This window comes from Pyrgilauda ruficollis, unplaced genomic scaffold (genome assembly GCF_017590135.1).
Source record: "Pyrgilauda ruficollis isolate IOZ18807 unplaced genomic scaffold, ASM1759013v1 scaffold33, whole genome shotgun sequence".
NCBI lineage: Eukaryota > Metazoa > Chordata > Aves > Passeriformes > Passeridae > Pyrgilauda > Pyrgilauda ruficollis.
The window spans coordinates 2,260,588-2,281,208 of record NW_024524711.1 but is presented as its reverse complement, the minus strand read 5'-3'; the positions used below and the strand labels follow the sequence as shown (position 1 = coordinate 2,281,208).

The window sequence follows — 20,621 nt, the reverse complement described above, 5'->3', positions numbered from 1 at the left end:
TAAAAGTGGTATGAGGTGAACCCAAGAATCTACAGACAAATATTTTAGTGTCTTTTAAGATTAGATTGGATTAAAGAATGAACTTCCCCAAGTGTTGGATTATATTTATTGCAGCTTTTCAGTGGAGTGAGAACATCTCAGGCTGGGATTTAAGAGCATTGGCAGTCAGCTGCTTTCTCCATCCTGCCTTTGTTAGCCATGAAACCCACCAGCTGAGTCCCTCAGAATCTGAAGGAGTTGAAATGTAAAGGGAAAAATCTTACTTTGCATTTCAAAACCCTGGTGATTCTATGCTTCTGCCTTACAAAGCCATAGAGAGAACACAGAAATTCACCAGCCAAGGTACACTGACCCCTAAGAATATGTCATTAGGCTTTTCTTCTGCAGAGAAAGGAAAAATAAACGTTCTCCATACTACTCCATGTACACTTCATTTTTTTCATCAAAAATGGATGATTTTAGGTTTAATCTCAAAGGATCCCCACTGTCCATTCTTGCAAAAGGTTTATGTTGATTTAAGGTTTATTTTGTGTAACATGAAAAGATGGTGGTAGCCTGAATCAGCTACACTGGCTGAAGTAGAACAAATTAAATGAAGGGGATGGGCACAGAGGGCTCTGCTGTGCTCAGTAAGCCAGACATAAAAAATCTGTTCTGATACGGCCTGATGAAATACTGAATGAAGAAGAGACAAAAGAAGATGAGACTCTGCTACAGCAAAGGAGACACAGGAGGAGATGTGGGAGCTTGTTGGACCTGAGCATGAGCTCCCAGTAAAAGGTTTAATCAAAAAGGAGGTAGAGCGACCTCAGAAATACAGAAAAGCAAAGGCAGAGATGCTACAACTCATCTGTCTGTCATACTGGTACCATCATGTTGAACACACTGTCCCATCTGGTGTCAGAGATATGAGGAATATACTGAAATAAAGAAGCTTACCACAAAGTAAAGCCACAACAATGTCCAAAAGGCTGCAAAAAAATGCATTTTCTTGTGAATGTACTGTGGAGCCCAACCTCTCTCCAATGGCCAGGAGAAAGCTCAGTCCCATGAGAGTCTCAGTGTACCTACAGGGGCAGAAATGCAGTGGCAGAAGCTCTTGAAATTGACAAAGGTAAGATTTGGTGTCTGTTAAAAAAATTAGGCAAATTCAAACACTGATATTTTAATTGTTGGAATAGCTTTTCAAGAACTATGGTGAATTCTCCTGTAGTAGAAATTTTTAAAAAAGAACTGGATGCTTTTCTAAAAAAAAATGCTCTTGCTCAGTAATTCAGGAGTTTTTTGGAACTGTATCCCTAGCCTGTGTCATGCCAAGTCATCACAGCAGTCTCTCTTGGGTTCACGATTATGAATAATGAAAGGACATTTTGTAGGTTTTTTGCAAAATATATGGAGATTTCTGTTACAAGTCAGTGCTTTTGGAGGTCTCCACATAGCTACAAAGATTATAAAATATCATTTATATTATCAGATGTTTTGTTAAATACTGGTATGTAATATATTTTGAATATATTTGAATAACTTCTTGTGAAGGTATAGTAATTAATTTTTCCTGTCACCAAGTAGAACCTGAATCTGCCTGAAAATTAGAACAATTCATTGCCATTCTCATGTAGGGACTATTTGCCACTCATGTTGCCAACAGGTCTGCAACAAAGATGAAAAATAGCACTGGGTGTAGAGTGTACATGAGGTAGACAACAAGACCCCCAGAGCAGAGCTGGTGCCTGGCTCGGGGGCAGTGAGCCTGTTCCTGGCCCCCAGCCCTGCCCAGGGGCAGAAACTCACAGCTGCTGGTGTGGCACAGAGAGGTGAGTGTGATACCCACAAATGCCAGCTTCCCCTGTGGGCTGGTGACCAGGGGTGGATATAGGAACAGTCAGATGTGAGGGCTCAGCACCATCATGCAAGACAGAATGCAACCTCTCCTGGGATGCCCCCCAGGGCAGGGACCCACCAGGATCTGTGGCCTGGGCTGGGAAGTGGCACCTTGGGCTGGGAAGTGGCACCTTGGCTTCCCTGCTCCTGGATCCACCTCCTGGGGTACGTGTCTGGAGCCTCAGCAGTGACACAGAGAGACCTTGGCTGGAGACTTGTCACTGTGCTCACTGCAAATGCAAAAAATGCAAATCCTGCGGAGGAGAATTATGAAATGAAGGTGAGATGAACCTGCTGGGCTCGGAGGGAAGGAGACTGCCAGGGCTTTCTCTTGTGGGGCACATCCCCATCCCAAGAGGGAAATAGAGCTGCCAGAGGATGTGGATGGGATCTCTCTCTAGGGACTAACAAACTACAGGGATTAAAACTAGCACAGATGCACTGTTGCTTATATAAGCTCTAGCAATGCTCCCAGGTCATGTCCCAGATTTGGCAGCCACTGCCCCATGGCTACCAAGAAATCATCCTACAAGTATCTCTAAGGAAAAAAAAAAGTGCAGTGTCTCTCCTGTTGGTCACTCAGTGAAATGAGCAAGCCCTGTGAATTTTAGGGAGACTCCAAATAGCAAAGCTGGAGGTCCCCAAACATTCCTGTGCACTGTCCTGGCTGCTATGCTCAGGGCACAGTGAAAGCTGTGAAGGAGGAAGGGCAGGAAAATGCCCTTTCCTGGGAGCAATGCAGTCAGCTGGAGAAGCCCTGAGAGTGCAGAGGCAGGGAGAGCTGCATGGAGAGCAGGAGTGGAGCCTTGGAGCTATTCTGAGCAGTTCCAGACCTGAGACAGATGGTGAGGCTTTTCCTGGTGACCCAGAAGGGATTGTGTAGACACCCTCTAAAGATTTTTGCAGTTTCACCACACAGAAAGACTCAAATGGAAAAAAATCCAAAAGTAATGAGAGTTGTGTGTCCTTTCTCTTCACTGAACTTTGCTTGGGAGTTGTAGCTTGTGCTTGTTGTAGTTGTAGCTTGTGCTCAAATATAATGGAGCTTCAGGGAGGGGAGATAATGAGGGCGTGTAGAAATTAAATGTGCTGCTGATCTCAAACTCCTGCAGATACAGGGATTATCTGGAGAACAAAGGACTGGCCTCTTAGCTGGAAAAGTGCTATGAAATACAATCTGTCACTTATCAAACAAGATTGCAAAGGGCAGAGCTTGGTGTTTTGGGATACTGCTGGAACTCACACCTGGAAGGTTGCTCACATCAGGCAAGTTGCTCAAAATTTTACCCCTTCTGTTCTTGGGCCCTGCTTTTCCTTCATGCTGTCCCCACAGATATTGCTCTTAGTTGATCTTTCATGGTCAGGAATGGTTAGACTACATTGTGTCTATTAAGTTTACTTAACAGGACATCTGGGGTTGAATAACCATTATTAAAACTGTTGTGAGAAATACTCTCTCAGTTGCTAGTTGCCTTCTCCAGATCCTCTCTTTATCAATATGTGGTGGTGGATGATGAAGTTCTTCTCAGTTCTGCCATGGTTGCCCATTTTATGTCTCTTTGAACCTTTTGCTTTAAATCTTTGTCCTAATATTTTCTCCAAGCAGTAATAATGCCATTTTGGAGCATTTTCCCTCTATATCAAGATTTGAGATCATAGATTTGTAGTACTTCTTTCGTAGACCATGATGCCACAATTGCTTTTCAATCATCCATAAAAGGTCTCTAAACTCCTCATATTAAAAAAAAAAAAAAAAAAAAAAAAAAAATTAGGCCCAGATAAAATATAGACATCTCAATATGAATTCAGAAGAAGCAAAAAGGAAAGGAACACTTTTCTCTGCTTTTTGAAAGGGTGTTGATCAGTTTTTTTCACCACCTGATTATGCTTTCTGGAGAATAAATCTGAGAAAGCTGAGATAAAAAGCATGGCAATTACAGGATCTATATATATGCATATGTACATATATATGTATATATATAAAAAACTTCACACAATAATTTTGAAGAGACAAGCAATGTTCCTCTCTTTTTCCTTCCACAGGCAAAGTCTGATGGGAAAGCTGTTCTGAGCCATTGCCAAGCTGGAAAAGACAAAAGAGCAGTTTCATAACATTGATGTGTTTTTAGATCAAGCAGCTGGAAGTACTGTACTTACTTACTTACTGGCAGAAAAGAAACAATTCTTTTAGTAACACACAAAAGAAAATAATATAGTGCATAAACTATGTAGCATTTCATTATTTCTTAATTTGTTTCATGTGATCATAGAGGTTTAGAGGCTAGAAAAGGAGAATGTGTTTGAGAAACTCTAACTTAAAATGTCTGGAATTTATAGGCAGCTGAAAAGCAATGGAAGTTTAAACAGCATTTCCAGTGTGATGCCAAGAATTTCTTTGCCTGTCTGACACAGCCACTTCCTGCCTTTCAGCACCTAAGGGAAGTTTCACACCATGAAGCAACAATTTAAAGATGACTGTTATGTCTGTTATGTTATGTCTTCAAGAGTTCTTTTGTGTGTGGATGATGTTCTTCTGTGTACATTTACCAGACATCAGTATTTTTGTATGTGCTACAGGTATTTGTTTCTTTCTTTCGTTCTTTCTGGATCACTTGCAGATACCCATTTGAATTCTGTTTTGAAAATGTAGCTATTTATATATTCATAAAATAGACTTGCACAATGTTCATGTCAAGCTGGCAATAAATATGGAATAACAGGATGTTTTATTAAAGATTTTATAGGAGATTGTGAAATCTCTGTTAGCTAAAATATTTGTAATTTTTTCCCCTGCAAAACTTCATTCCTAACAGAAATTTGATAAACTTTCAGTCTAACATCTGGAAGGACAATGTGAACCCAGCACTACAAGCAGAATGTTAAAATACTCCTAGTGCTCCTCTTTCTGCATTATCAATTTAGCCTGCTACTGCTAATTTTTATGGGACAATGAATCAAGTCTCAAACTCCTAATGTTGTGCTGTTTTGAGGTGCAGAGGTCAGATCAGCAGTTACTGAAAGGTTGCTTTATGAAAAAAAACATTATGCTTTTAAATGTGACTTCAGTTTTTGTTTAATGATACTCACTGACCAGGCAAATAGTCTCTACTGTAAGCATTGTGGTTACTTCAGATATTCTTTAATAGCCTTTTATTCTGCAATACTCAGTTTCCAAGCAGAGTGGTTTCTCTCTCACTTTTGTCTACTTTGCTGTTATTCCTTTTACTGCTCCAGATCATCACACCCTTTAATTGTTACTCTACTGAGGCAGGACAACTGTTGATTATTTGGCTTTGTGTTTTTAATAGAGCCATTATTAAACTTAATAAGCATATCTTCTGCTGAACCTTAAAAAGCAATAATTATCTTATTATAAGCAGATCTCACAATCCACCCCTGAACTGCAAATGTTTTCTTCATGGTTTCTTCTTTTCCACCTCTAGAAAACAGAAGACGCTAACTTAGAGAGAGTATGAAATTTATATTCCCTGTGGTTGCTATTATAACTGACACAATTACAATGAGTTTTATGTGTTAGTTCCTATGCAATCAATCATTGCATATGTTTAACAAGTCAAGCCTATTACAGTTCCTTTTCTTAATGCTATTTGTTTTATAGCATTTATGACTATAAATTGCCACAGGATTATTGCTATTGTGCACTGCTTTCTTTGGATTTACTGAACACAGGAAATAAAAGAGATGGAGTGAGATTCTTCCTGTTTAAATGCAGTCTCTGCAGCCCAGACTTGGACATGAGCAGGGGTGCCCCTTGGCACCAGTGCAGACAAAGGCACCCCCAGAGTGCATCACCCACACTGAAGCAGGCTCCCACATCTGGCTGGGTCTACCCCAGCCTGGATTCCACTGCTAGCATTTGCTAGCTCTCAGTGAGCACAGCAGGAGCCCAGACACCTATCCACACATGCACACCTACTCTGCAGACTTTAACACCAGAAAAGAAGATTTCCATCCATCCAAGGAGTTTCAACTGATTCTAAATTGCAGCTATTCAGGTCATCAGGCAGCATATTGGAACTGAATAGCAAATCTCACTGTGAATTTTTTTCCCCTAGATGAGTCTCCAAGAAAGTACAGAAGGGAGAGCTCCTTCTTGACATGGTCCTATGGTTCCAAGGAATTGATGCCCAGAAGGTCCCAGGCAAGCCTGTACAGCAAGTGAGAGGCCACATTTTCCAAAAGCTGTCCTTCAGCATGAAACATATCGTGCTGCAAAAAGTAATGTTAACTGAAACACTGCAAAACCAATCCCAAGGATGAAGCAGTTTATGCTATTCACACTATAAACTGTAAAGGTTTTGTCAACAGACAGAAAGGGACACAATAATTGTGCGTGAGTGTGGACTTAGGAGATGTGAAATGAGCTATGGTTTTCCATAGCACAGCTGGTCACAAAACAGTAGTTTTAGAGCTCTTCCTCCTTCCCATTCAAACTGTGGCTCTTTTAGCCTGAGGGAACCTACCACACAATCCCTTAGACTAGTTTGAGCGTTGGTTGTTTTTTTTTTAAATTTTGTTTGAAATGGAGTTTTTAAAATTTTTCTGAAGAATAAGTGAAGAGCAAGGCTAATAGTTTAAGCATTACATTTGGGAAATATTTGCATCCTGTGTGTATGACAGCAATGACCATCTAACTGGTGGCTCAGCTAAGTGATCTATAGCAGCACTGCAGGGTGCCATTAAATGTTAGCTTCTGGGATAACTGGTTCCTTAATCTTGCTCTCACAACCGGCCAAAAATTGGCAAGTGATCAGTCTTACTGATGTTGCCTAACAAGTTTGCTCTTCTCCTGTTGTTTCAGTACTGCAGCAAATGCTACAGACAGGAAAAGCTGGATGTTCAAACTGTGTAGCTGAAGCTATAAGAAAAACAAGGAATGAAAACAATTTCTTGCAGAGAAAAAAAAAAAAAAACAACCTCAAAACCCCACCACAATCTGAAGCATTATTTTTACAAGCATATTGTTGCAGTTTGCTCTGTTACATGCAAGTACTGGGATGCATTAACTTCTAGGCTTTATTTCTGCCCAGGTAAGCTGCTCAGGGGCCAGTGGGCCTTCCTTGGGAATTGCAGGCTGTGGTGTAGGACACACCCATTCTGGGCACCTCTGGAACAGTGGGAACTACTGACTTCAACAGGCAACACGTTAGGCTTTAACATATTTATGTTTCATAAGTATTTTGTAATATCGACAACATTTCTCTTAAAATCTGCTAAGGTATAGGGATGAGAAAATCCTGGACAATCCTACAAATCTACAGTAAATTGCTGAAGTAGGAAGAATTGACAAAAATAATCCCAAGGAGTGACTGAATTTATCTTTAAGAGATAGTATGTGGGGACTCTTTCTGTGGCAATGACTTCAGCACATTCCTGCACATCACTGAACCTGCCCTAAGAGCTGAAACACCCCAAGTGAAATAATCCAGCAAAACATGGGAGCAGCCTGCAGCTGGGAGTGCCGCGCAGCAGCTCTGCCTACAGAGGCACGGCGGAGCAGCCCGCAGGCAGCAAGCACAGCTGGCAGGGACGCCTGCAGAGAGCACAGAGCACAGCTGGCAGGGACGCCTGGAGAGAGCACAGCTGGCAGGAGAGCTGCGAGCCAGCCCAGCGGCCAGGGGCTGCGGGTGCAGATCCAAACTTCAGCTGACAGCACAGGGGCCTTTCTGGCTTCTCCCAACCAACAGAGAGTGGTGACATGGTAAAGTGGTGCAGCACCAGCCAAGCTCTGTCTTTTGGGACTGCAACTCCCAAAAGATTCCTGACTAGGTGGATTATATATGATGAAAAGGGAGATGATTAAAAGAGGACTGCACTGCAGCCAGTATGTTCTGAGGAATGGTACTTTTCCTTGCTGTAAATTGTCTTGCAGCCAATAAAAACTTAAAAGTTTTTGTTATTTAAACTCATGCATACAAAATATTGTTTGCCAATGGGGAAAAATTTTCCATTTAGGTGGAAAGTTTAGGTGCATTTATTTAATTCTCCTGAGACACTCAGACTCCTGTTTTGTATTTCCTAAGGCCTCTTGAAGACAGTATCTGCAGCTCGTGGCCAGTCTGTGCTTGGGGACAGGGCTAAACTCATCTCCTGTTCCACAGCACATTAAACTGTTTAAAGCTGCTATCCATCTTGTCTCCAATTTTGTGTTCAACATGCTGCTCTCTAAAACAGGGCTTTGTATATTAAGTGAATTATCCATATCTTTGCATCTTATAGGCCTGTGTTTGCAATGAACTACACTGCACCATTATTCCATGGAACCTACTTTACCATGAAATTCCAATTACTTGATTGATCTACTTCTTTTCTTTATAATGGTCTCCATTATGTTTTATCTGTAAGTTTCCCAGTAGAGGATAAATACATTGAATAGAACTGATCCTGATCTATCCATTACAGATGGTCTCTAGAATTACTTTCTGAATCATATTCTTTTTCGCATATGCAGCATTCATTTTGTATAGTGCTAATTTTTAATCAACACATCATTTGGTGAGAAATTAAATCAAATCCTTTAGTAAAATCTGGATGTATTGCATTGCATTGTCTCCATTCACAGATTTTATCAATAGAAGTAATTATCCAGCACTGTTTGTTTTCTGTGTGCTCTCTGTTACCCATCCTCTGAAGTTATCTTTAAAATTCACATGTTGAACCTTAGCCTAATTTAATCTCTTTGAGGCAGGAACAATTCCAATGTTAAGACTGTGGAGAGCACAAAGGGAATTCAGAGAACTATTAATAATAACTGTGTGCCAACTATTCTTCAACTCTCTGCTGTGATTTAGTTGTTTCACATTTATTGCATTACTTTGGTCAGAAAAGAATTTGAAGTACCAAGTCCAGAAGTACCAAAGTCCCTAGAAGTTACATCTTGAAGTGTCCAAATTATCAGATTCTTCCTTTAAGAAGAATTTTAGAGATGATGTTAGAAGTTCACACTTCTTAAATAGAACATACATACTCACCAACATCTGGAAAAGAGAGATAATTAGAATTTTTCTACAGATAGTAGTAGCAGGTATTATGTGTATAATGATGTATTTGTGGCCCTCACAGAACAGTGCAGTGCAGAGGAGCATCGTCACGGTGTGACAGCAGAGACCTTTTAAATGGGAGTACAGGATGCCAAGTGTGAGAGCAGAGGGTGAAAAGAGAGTGCTTGGGATGTCCTCCTGCTGGGGAGCCCAGTGCTGTAAAGAAGTCACCCGTGGCTGGTAAGGAAGTGCAGTTTGAGAGCTGGACAAAGCCAAAAGGGCTGAAAGAGCAAAGCTCACCATACACAGTAAATTGGGATGTAAAGTGGAGTTGCAGGGCAATGAGGCAGGAGTTCACAGGACCAGTATTGAAAAAATGCCCCAAGTGAGGGTTCCCATGGTAGGGAGGAAGAAACCATCAACATCATACACCTCCTTTCAGCAAAGAAGGAAATCCATCATGAACACCACACTCGCCCTGGCAAAGGGCATGAGGTGCTGATGGCTTCCTGCAGCCCTCTTTTTCTCAAGCAGTGCTGATGCCATCAAACACAGGACCAAACAGGAAAGTCCATGGGAGAGCCCAAGAGCAGAGCCCAAGAGCAGAGCTAGGTACTAGGAAGGTTTTGTTCAACTGTTTTGACTCCATTATTAATGTCATTCTGAATTGATTAGATAATTTGTACTGTAGCAGGAAGTATTATTGTGACTAGACAAATCTAAATAACTGTCTGCTGTATTGTAATTAGTATTGAGATTTTCGTTGGACTGATAATAAATTCTTGGCTTCCATAAAAGGTGTTCTCTTTCCTGCCCATAACATGATTTTGAATGCAACATTGTCCTCAGAATTCACTTTTATGTAATAACACTGGTATGGAGCAGTGGCAACATAAAAAATCATAATTTAATCATATTAATTTTTAACTTTATTCTAAGCAAGTGGTTTTGAAAAGATAGTATGTTTTTCTGTAGTCATAGTTCTGTATTTTTAGATGAGTTCTGCAATTTTGAAGTCTGCAACAATAGTGTTGCTTATACAACTGAAGCTGTCCCTTTTCATTGTAAGAACTTTTTTTTGCATATCTGATCCATTCCTCAATATGGCAAACAGATCATGAAAGTATTTCTTTCTATGGGACTGTAAATTAAGTATATGCATTCCACTGACATCAAAAATGAAAGAGGACATGAGTAGTTAAAATCTAAACAATTCTGCAGCTCTAAAATAAGATACTTATGTTTCAAAGGCCTTTCTCTGCAAATAGGAAGGGGCATTTAGAAATGTTTTAAACATCAAAAAACATAAAAAAATGAGAGTTATCCATTTTTCATTTGCATTGCAGATGCAATTTCTCAGAAAGAATACTGGGAGAAAAAGCCTTTGATGGAGAAGTGATATGTGTTAGTATTTGCATTTCTCACCCTATTTGTCTTCCTTTACTACAAAAAATATTTAATTTAATTAATTAGATTTAGATAGCGAATGTCTGTAAGAAGCTTATTTTGGAAAGCAACTATAAAAGGAACAACATATTTTAACAGAGCTTTACAAAGATAAACTAAAATGGTAACATCAGAAATTCAGTTTCAGACAATATAAAGAATGAGGTAAATGTGAAGTGCAAAGATTCACTGTGTAGTGAAATATATATCTAAATTTTGAAGAGTAATACAAAATAGATTCTTGTGCTGTATCTGCTCTTTAGGATCACCAAGAGCTGTGGGGAGGACATCAGTCAATGGTGCAGAAGATGGTTATGGCCTGGCTTCTGCAACCTGAGAGACTCTTTTACCATGTCAGGTTCACAGACTGTTTGGGAAGCTGTGCCAGGGATGAGCTACACTAAAACAGGACTGAGTGTTAGGATAAGTGTTTTGTGTAGCAATAATGTAGTGTAGTATTATGAATAATTACCAATTATGTGTAGGGAGTTTACCCCTGTGTTAGGAGCCTGAGTTTGTTCTTCATATATATTAATTCTGAAAACTCCATAATATTTTCCCAAAAGGCTTTAAAAAAGTAGACACTTTCAACAGTAAAATATTTTTTAGTGCCTTTCCCTTTCAAAAGTTTATAATGCTTCTTGGGAGACACACAAACTAGACTCAAAATATATCTTGCAATCAAACTTCTTCAAAAATTACTATATATCCCTACGTGGCTATGCTAATTATACCTCTATGGAAAAGATACACCAAAACTATAAATAATTAAGGACCTGAAGTTAATATTTAAAGTGTAATATTAATTTGTACTGAATTATCTGTTAAATTCAAGAGGGTTAATTAGTTCATTGTTCATTTCAGTTCTGTTGAGTTCCTTTAAGGATGAATTTGGCCTAGGTTGTTTAAAATACAATATGTTTAAGAATCATTCTAATCCTTCTCTTAATCATGCAAAGTAATTTACCATTTTAAAAGCTACTGAACTATCTAATTTAATTTTTTGTGTGTCTACAGTTAAATTTTAAATCAAACATATAAATATGAAACAGGGAATCACTAATCAGATAAAAAATACTTTTCTTATTTCGAGTTTTGTGTTTATCTCTGAAGCACATTCAGAATTAAAGTCCATGTGACAATTTAAAATTGGCCATTTACTTTTTCTTTAAATTTGTTTTAGAATTCTTTGGTGCTTTGTTTCCTTTTTATTCATTTTTCCCACCAGAAAAAAAATATTGAAGTGTTTATGAAGTTACTTTCTCAGCTGGGACAAATGCTGGTTGTGCTGGCAGCAAACCAGCATCTTTTTTGCAGAACAACTTGAAGACAACTGTGCTACGGTTACCTAAACAGTGGAATAATTTTCATAGAATTCTTGCTACTGTGGCTCTGGAAAGTATGCTGCTGGTATCTGGCAATTGCCCCAAACTAATTAGTTCTTTATTTTTGAAGATGACTGTTTATTTCACAGTCGAATAAATAATGTGTATGAAGTCATTTTAGGAAAACAAATAATGTTTTGATCCGGATGCAAAACCCTTCTGTTCTGGTTTAGGGCAAATCTGGGGAGAAGCCTCTGAATGGGGTCTCTTTAGAACCCTCTGAATGGGGTCCCCAAATGGTTTGGGGGAAATTTCCTTGGAGAAAAGTGGACAAAAAGTGTTAATTTAACAAACAAAGCATCCACAAGCATAAAAAATGAATAATATTAAACAATACACCCTCTCGCTGTTCTGAAGGGATGGCAAACTCTGGGCTCGCTCAGTCTCTTCTCCGTCCCTCCTGCGCTGGAAATGCCGCGGCCCCGGCCCTGCTGGGCCCAGGGGGGAGCTCCTGGAGCCCTTCGGCTGTTCAGTGCAGAGCAGGCCTGAACAGCTCCAAGAAAAGGAAAAGCCAGAGTGCAGGGAACGTCTCTGCCCGAGCGAAAGCCAGCCGAAGCAGAGCAGAGCTGTGTCCCGCTGTCTGTCCGTGCAGGCAGCGCGGCCCAGCAGCGGGAATGCGGAGCAGGGAGCGCCGCTCCTGAGGGCGAACCGCGCGCTCCTGCTGCCCGGCCTCGCCCCAGAACCGGCCCCACAGGGGCAGAACTTCTATCCAGCACAACCAGAACAGAAACTGGGGAGAACACAAGCGTCACAAAGGTACCCTAGGGCACCTTCTAAAAAGTAGAGGAAATTAAGGGTTCTCACCACAGATACAGAATTAGAAGTCCTGACACTCATCTGCACAGCCCAGTCCATGGTGCCGATACAGTTTAATTTTTCATATTCTGCTAAGTAACAGAATCTAATTTACCACCCATTTGAGAAATACTGTGCAATCTTTAGTAGTATTTTAAAGCTGAAAATAAGTAATGGATCAGGTCTCATTTGAGTAATTTGTGGATATGAGTAAGTACATTGAGAGAGCAGAATGTGACATGTGCGAAAATGGCACTATTGTCCTTTGTACTTCTCCCACAGGCAAAGCAATGCTGCAATGAACGCTCCAAGCTCAGCAAATGTTAAGTGTGAGCTTTACACCTCACTTAAGAGACAGACAGCTGCTGCCCAACAACACAGTTATGAATTCAAGCACATGGTTAAATTCATTCCTGCATTAGTGCCACAGTTGTTCTGGAAGATAGTCAAACTCATTACATTATTTGGGCTGGAAATTTTCAGCCTCATTAAAACCTTAATTGCTTGAATGTTGCCATGAAATGAGAAAAATCTGATGGACAGTGTTCCCAAAAGACAATCCACATGCTGTTAACTGTTTGTTTAAGGTATTTTAATTGAATGGAAAATAATATAAAATTAAAATTCATGAATGAGGGAATACATGAGGATGAAAAAAGAAGACATATTCTTACAAAACTCACTTTTCTATCTGCGGTTCTTTTCTGTTTTCTGAAAGGAAAAGAAGAAACTCTGAAGGTCTTAATTCTTCTCTAGATATTTTAGTGACTTGCTAAATGTCAGTACTATAAGTCACACTGCCTTTTTGATAGTTCATTAATAACACAAAATTAACCTATATCATAAATTAGTGTTTGGTAACTAGGATGGCAACTGTCATTATAAAATGCAATCAAAATAAATGCTGTAAAGTTGGAAAATTTAATTCATAGTTATGAGTCATGAGTGATTAAAATCAGCTTCTCTGAGAGTTTGTATAGTCACTTTGGAGCTTGCTTCTGGTAAACTGGAAGAAAAAGAAGACAATGTCCTGCAGTAATTGCATTTCTTCAAAATATGTTGCGTACAAGGATCTCCCTTTTGCCGCAGAGATCTCCCAGCTGTGTCGGAAATAGCCAGGCCCACTGAGGGGCAGAGCAGCCCACATCACTGCACGGCTCCTCCCCTGAGAGAAACCTGGTGTCTGCTTACACACTGGGAGAAAACTATGGGCTCTGTAGTACCCAGCCATACTGAGTAGCTCAGAAAATTGCATTTTATCTAAAATTATGGAGGTGAAAGCCAAAGTGGTTTAATGGATCACAGTCTGCTTTGTCAGACTGAGCACATGACCTTGACGCTCCTATCGAGGACTAATGATTGATAATTATGGAAGTGGAGGTGTTTAATGATATTCCTATTATTTCTCAAGCAGTTATTGCTGCTTGAGTCCTTGCAGGTGGAGGCATAAAATCAATTGCGGAAGCCAAATCAACATCACAGATAGTACTGGTATGATCTGTTACCCACTCTGAAAATCTTCCAGCTGGGAAACAGAATGTTTTGTATCCTCACACAATTTCACAAATCTTTCCAGACACAATTCTTACTCTTTCTAGAACCCAGACCATAGGATTGTGTCCCATTGTGTGGGAGAGGCTTATGCTTTCTGGTTCTGTGTCTAACAGTGAATTATCAAAGATGACAGAAAGTCTTAAGGAGCCATGAAGTTTTTCCTCTCTGGAAATAGAACCATCTGCTCTTTTTGCCCAAAGGGCATTTGTCGGTTTCTTCCACAAAACAAGTACAATCTTGGGGAAAAAAATAATCAAGAAGTCAATAAAGTAAATCACACACAGCCTTCAAAATTTATTTGGGACATAACTTCACTGTAAGCTTGACTGCATGAAAAATAGTACATGGAGTGGCCTGGCAACATGCTGGGATTTCACTGATCTTTGAAGGAATACAGAAACACCCACAACTTTTATTCAAAATGAGGAAGACATAGAAATGTTATGGGCACATATGGTGACAAGTTTTCTGAAATTCCACTATCTTGGCTTACACTGAGAAATTTGTGAAAGAAACTGTTAAAAAGCAATCGACAGAAAAGTTAGGGTTTGTTTCTTGCTGGCTAATTAGAATATGTAGTCTTACCCTGACTCCACAGGGATCCTTCTGGGAAGATGAAATGATAAGTGAACCTGATATATCATCCAGAGTATTTATTTATGTGAGTTCAAGTGTGTGACTATTGACAAGCAGTAGATCCAACACTTATCCAGATTAGTGCAGGTCATTCCTCTCACCGTGTACACATTTGTCTGAATATTTACATGTAGGTAATAGATAAGCAATTGGTGCTTGACATCTGTGTTGGAGTCTACTCACAAAGATGAAATCTGTGTCTATTTTGGCAGAGTTACTGTTGCTTCCATGCCCAATATGTCCTTGATGTTATCAGGAAATACACGAAGTCACGCGCATGAGTACTGAAGCCAGCACCCGGGTGATGGAGGAGGATGTAGCAGTTTGGGCACTGCTGCTGTTGGGTTCAGAAATCCGGTAATGATTTTTTTCCTAAAAGAACAGAGTTTGACTTTAGTTACCATGAAGAAAATAACTGGATAACATAACTTTAAATTGTAGAGGCTATGTGCTTATTTCTTCTGCATTAGCCAAATTCACAAAGCAACTGTTACATATGAAGACTTGGCCTCCCAAGAAGTATTGCTAATGTTGGCATTGATTTTATGAATATTCTAGAAGCATGCTGAGGGAAAAGATATGGGTCGACATTAGGCAGAGAAAGAAACTGTGAAACATATTATTCCTAAAAGATTTGTAACAAACAAATATTTCTGCAAATCAGCTGATATTTCTTAGAAATATGGAAGACCTAGAAGTGATTGGGCATGGAAGGGAAGGAAAAAAGAATTCCAGTCATCAAGAGTAGTCCAAGAACATGGGAAGTAACTGAAGAGCAAGAAGTAGATTCTCCTCTGCCTCTTCTGAGACTAAAATACTTTCCTGAATTGTTCAGCTGATCTTGTGACAAACATCTTGAGGTTTCATTTTGGGGCTGTCTAATCTTATGTTCATTGAAAAAGGACATTGTTATTTAGAATTTTTGAGATGAATTGTATGCAGACAATCTTCTTCTTACCATTCTTTCTGCCACAGTAAACACTTAGTTTAGCAGAACCCAGAATTATCTGTTACCATGAGCCAGTCATAAACTGTCTTTCTAGAGAATTTATTTAAAGTGTATCCTTATGTTTTTCTGGCAGTCTGTCCACAAATCAAATCTGGATGTCCAATGCTTAGTTGAAGGTACATGAATAACACTTTTTTACCCAAAAACATCTAATCAGTTTTCCTTGTCCTTTAAAATGAAATCTGAACTTCTGAACTTTAATCTGACTTTTTTTTAACAGTTAAAAGCCTGTACTAAAAATACTCCCAAGTCACATTTTTAGAACTTGAGTTCCACACTACTTGCTTCACTCTGAGAGCCAGAAAAAGTGCTCAGTAGATTTAAAATTCCTCTGTTCATAGAGACGTTACTGTGCAGTACTAGGTGTAAGATGTGAAATAGATTCCATTACACCTCCTCGATGACTATGAAAATGTTTCAGCAGTCTTTGTCATTTTGAAGAGCTCTTGAACTAACTGAAAATTGTGTCAGGAACTGACGCTACTTAACCTGATTCTATGGAAGAACACTTAGGATGTGGCAGGAAGGGACCTTATGGTTGTGCTGATGATCTCTCTCTTCTTGCCTGGATCAAACAGGAAGAAAATTTGAAATAATACAGGAAAATTATCTAGTGCTAAAGGTACTTCGATACATAACATAGTTCTAGTGTAAATGAATGTAATATAGTGAGACAAGAGTATTTGTTGGATAGCTGTCCTTTGTGTGTATGAAGAGGGGAAGTGCTATTTATACTTTGTGATTTTATTCTGCATGGAAACAGTAGAGAGGTACAAAAACAACAGCATTACTAATTTCATCACGGTACAGAAAGGGTAAAATTATTAGCTGTCTCTGCACTGATGACTCACTAACCTTCCTCACGCTTGTGCCATGGTGACAAGGTTTTCTGGGTCCTCACGACTGAGGTGCTCTTATGCAGACAGCGAGGAGGGGTTTCAAAGGCTTTTAAACACAGAAGACCCAGATACTTTAAGAAGAAGAAATGTATTTTTCTCGACACCTGTGAGACTGTAGACACTAGTCCTTGAAAAAGTAGTGTTTAAAGTGAAACCCTGAAAGAATTGGAGAGTTTTTCTTTATTTCTAACCTCTGAGTCTGACACCTCCTTTAGACTTTATTTCACAAAAATAGAGCTTCATCAGTATTTGTGTGTTTTGAAAGCAGATCACAAAATCATGAAGTTATAGGAGATAATTCATCCTAGAATAATAAAGGGCCTGAATGTATCCATCAGCATGTCTGTTACAGATGGTTAAAGGCTGTAGTCTGTGTTCAGCCATGGTTCTTGCCAATGGTTCCAATAGTGATGGTGGCACTGATGGTTCCACTTGTCCCAGCAAATGCTAAATTCCTTGTCTTTGTTCAATGGATTGAAACAATCAGCACTAGCAAAGGAGGAAATTAAATATATTAATCAAAGGCAGGAAAGAAAGATATAACAATTCTTAAACTGTAGTGTACATTAGATATTGGAATTGTTTCAGCACTGTGTTCAGTTATCAGAAAGGACCAAGTTATGGCTAAGTTCACCCCATTTTTCAGGTTCTTGAAAGAAGCAGTTTGGTGGCATCCATATAAACATATGACATCTGATTAATATTACTTGAGTGATCTATTGCATGGATACTTGAAGAACAAGGGAATATGGTATGTTCATCACAAATTCAGACTGAGTAGGCATGTCATTGTCATGAAAATGCATTGTAGTCACATTGTTCTGGTCCAATAATGCTGAAGCTCACTTCTAAGCTCACTTCTATAATCATCCACCTATTCTATCACATAACTAGAATAGATGCCATTTCCAGTTCCTTAACTTCCTACAGATTTGTCTGTCTGTGGTTTATTTTTTTTAGTAGTACAAAGATTTAATCATAAAGCTTCTTTTTTGAGATGTCTAATAGTGGCAGAAAGCTGAGGGGGTGGAGGGAAGTAATCAATGTTTGCATCCTGTGGCATTCGGCTTCAATTATGCTGCTGAAACCTGGAAGCTGTGATGTTTTAAAGCAATCATCTAGTGTTACGCATTACAGCTATTCTGGAATCTCTAGTTTGCTCATAGTTTATGCTATAATTACTGCAAATATATCCCTCATTCCTTAAATTAGGCTGCAGGTATTGAAGCAAGTTATGTAGGCATCTGATAATTAGCAAGAGCTAGTAATAATAAAGTAACAATCACAAAAGAAAGCAAGGAAAATATGTCCTGCTTTCCATTGCAAAATTTTCAGAGAGTCACTGATGTCATTCAAATGTCAGCTTACCATACACAACACACAGCTCTTATGTTTCTTTTTTCACTGTAATCTGATAGGCATTTTGTACATAAACTTCAGGTACTAAAACTGCCTCTGTCCTAATACTTGGACATTGTTCCAGTCCCCACACCTTAGTGCCATTTAAGAATGAGAAAATACAAGGTGCCTCTCTGTAATGATAATAATGTATATTTTGTCCCATTGGTGCCTATCTTCCAAGTCTCCCTTGGTTTAGTTTTTAGTTTCTCTTTCCGATATAAATTATTCTCAGTGCATGAGAACTATGTACTTACTCTAAGCTGAAACATTAAAAGACAAAATAGTTGTGCCTTTACAAATGTGATGAGAGAAGATGGATATCTCCCCAGCAACACTGAAGACTTGAATTTCCTTAACTCCTCCATTATTTTCATAGGGTGTTCTATTTGTGGAATCAGCAATCGCCAACAATTTCCATTTTTCTAAGCAGAATAAAATATTAAGATCAGGTAATATAAAAAAGGATCAAAACAAACCCCCACGTAACCAAAAGTAAAGTGGATTAGTAGAGAATAATGTAAGATCATGTCACACTTACATGATATCCTTTTAAATTACTCACACCTATAGTATTGTAACAGCTATATCATTTATAGTGATGTACTATCCTTACTATAATAACTCTTCATACGTTTTTGGTTATTCATGCCATGCACTGTGGGATACACTGATCATGTTTAGATCCTTATAGCGGATTAGAAAAGAGGGAGGAACTGTATGATAAAGCTGAAAAACAGTTTGGTTTTTTTTCTCAAAAACTATTCTTTAGCTTTTAGTCATCTGGTAGCTTATTTGTACTCAGTATTAGCCTCTCAGGGCAGCACTGGTCCTGCACCCATCCCTTCACATTACTGTACAGACAAAGACAATAATGAACTAAATTTCTTCTTGTTTTTTTTTTTGTTTGGGTTTTGTGGTTTGGCTTTTTTAAGGAATTTCAGCTGTAGGCTTACTGGTTTGGCTGCCTGCAGACACACCTAGAATGCTTGTGAAGGTACGTGGTTTCTTGGCTCTAGTGAGAACTTTAGACAGATTGGTTTAAGAGGAAGTACTTTGGAGATATCTGATGAGAAATTGCTCTGTGCTTAACACATTGCTCTGGACAAGAGAATGAAAATAAAGAAATGAGATTTCAGGTGATAACCTCCTGAAAACAAAGAGCCAGATTATTAGAACTGGGACGTGGTCAGAAGTTTGTGAATAAAATAGCCATGACATCTTACTTGAGTTTCTGCCACTGGAATTGTGTTTCAGATGTGTGCTGTGCACAGGGAGTATATCTCCTGTACATGAGAACATGCTACTGTCTTCTGCATTCCCACTGCTCTTCCTTCTCTTTGCTATGAGCTAACCAGGTGTTGACATTCAGGTCCTCTTACCATTGTTTTGATGTACTACCTGAGATAAAGCATTGAACTTGAATTGCAGCAACAAGAATCTAGAAATAAAATTCAAAATGAATGTATTTTGATAATGTTTGTGGCTTTGGAGCTACATTTTTTTTTACAAATAAACACATTAAACTTTTTTATTGCTATATGTAAAACTCTCAACAGACAGAGGAGTAGAGGAATTCAGTACATGATTTTGGGTTCAGGATATGATTTTCGGGGACTTGAACCTGTCCTACATATTGTGTAGCTACAGACATGGCATTTCATTTCCCTGTGCCTTAACTTCCCACCTGTGACATGGGAATGGAAGCACTTCTACCTCTCTTCAACCTGCTGTGATGAGAAATAAATATTGGGGACTACTTAGATGCCGTAATAATGGATACAAATTAAACCCATTACATATAAATTGATGGAGCTGTCGTGATTATTGTGGATTACTGTGAACAGATTCAGGGCAACTGGACTGGTGGTCTTGGGGAAAAAAAAAAAAAGGAATGGGTGTGAGCACGTTTGAGAGAGTGAAGCCCCCGTTTTTCAGCGTGTAACCGAGGTAAATTCGCCTCTTTTGCAGTTGGAAGGGCCGTAGGCTTTCCGAGGGCAGGCACGGCCGCGGCGCTCCCCTTTGCCGGCCGCCGCCCCGAGGCGCCCTCACCGGCCGGGCCCGGCCCCGCCGCGCCCCCTGGCGGCACCGGCCGTGCCCCGCGCCCCGGCCGTGCCCCGCCAGCCTCCCGCGTTCGCCGCCCGGCGCTTTCGTGGTGGCGGCCCCGGGACGGTCACCCCGCGCCGGGCCTTGAAGTGCGGCCCGCACGCGCTGTTCCCAGCCGGCGCTGCGGGTGCTCGGGGCGCGGGGACCCGCACACGCACTAACGCGAAAAGAGGGGATTCCCGCACAGCCCGCGGAACGGGGCAGAACGGCGCCGGAGCTTCCGTGCAGGAGCCAAGGGGAGGACACCGGGAAGACTCCTCTTTCACTAACGCGTAGGGAGGAGATTCCCCGGCCAGCCTGCGGGACGGGACGGAGCGAGAGTTTCCGTGCAGGGCTCAGGAGGGAAGAGACCGGGGAGGCGCGGAAGCGAAATCGCTCGGGACCGCACCCTGGGCACTTCTCCAGCGGGGCACTTCCCCGTCCCGCCCGCTTTGGGGTCGTGGCGGCTCCGGTGCCGCATTTCCCCTGAGGGCTCCGCTGTGTCCCCTCGCCCGGTGCCGCATTTCGCCCC

At 40.2% G+C, this 20,621-nt stretch overlaps 1 protein-coding gene across 1 annotated transcript in view; it reads left to right on the top strand.

Moving 5' to 3' along the window:
• LOC121357371 (lysosomal alpha-glucosidase-like) overlaps positions 1 to 15,059 on the top strand; it is a 76,685-nt gene extending 61,626 nt beyond the window's left edge. Inside the window, exon 21 of the mRNA XM_041474583.1 lies at positions 14,955 to 15,059. Coding sequence (XP_041330517.1) covers positions 14,955 to 15,059 — 105 coding nt within the window. The remainder of the gene's footprint in view (positions 1 to 14,954) is intronic.
• The last annotated feature ends 5,562 nt before the right edge of the window (positions 15,060 to 20,621 follow it).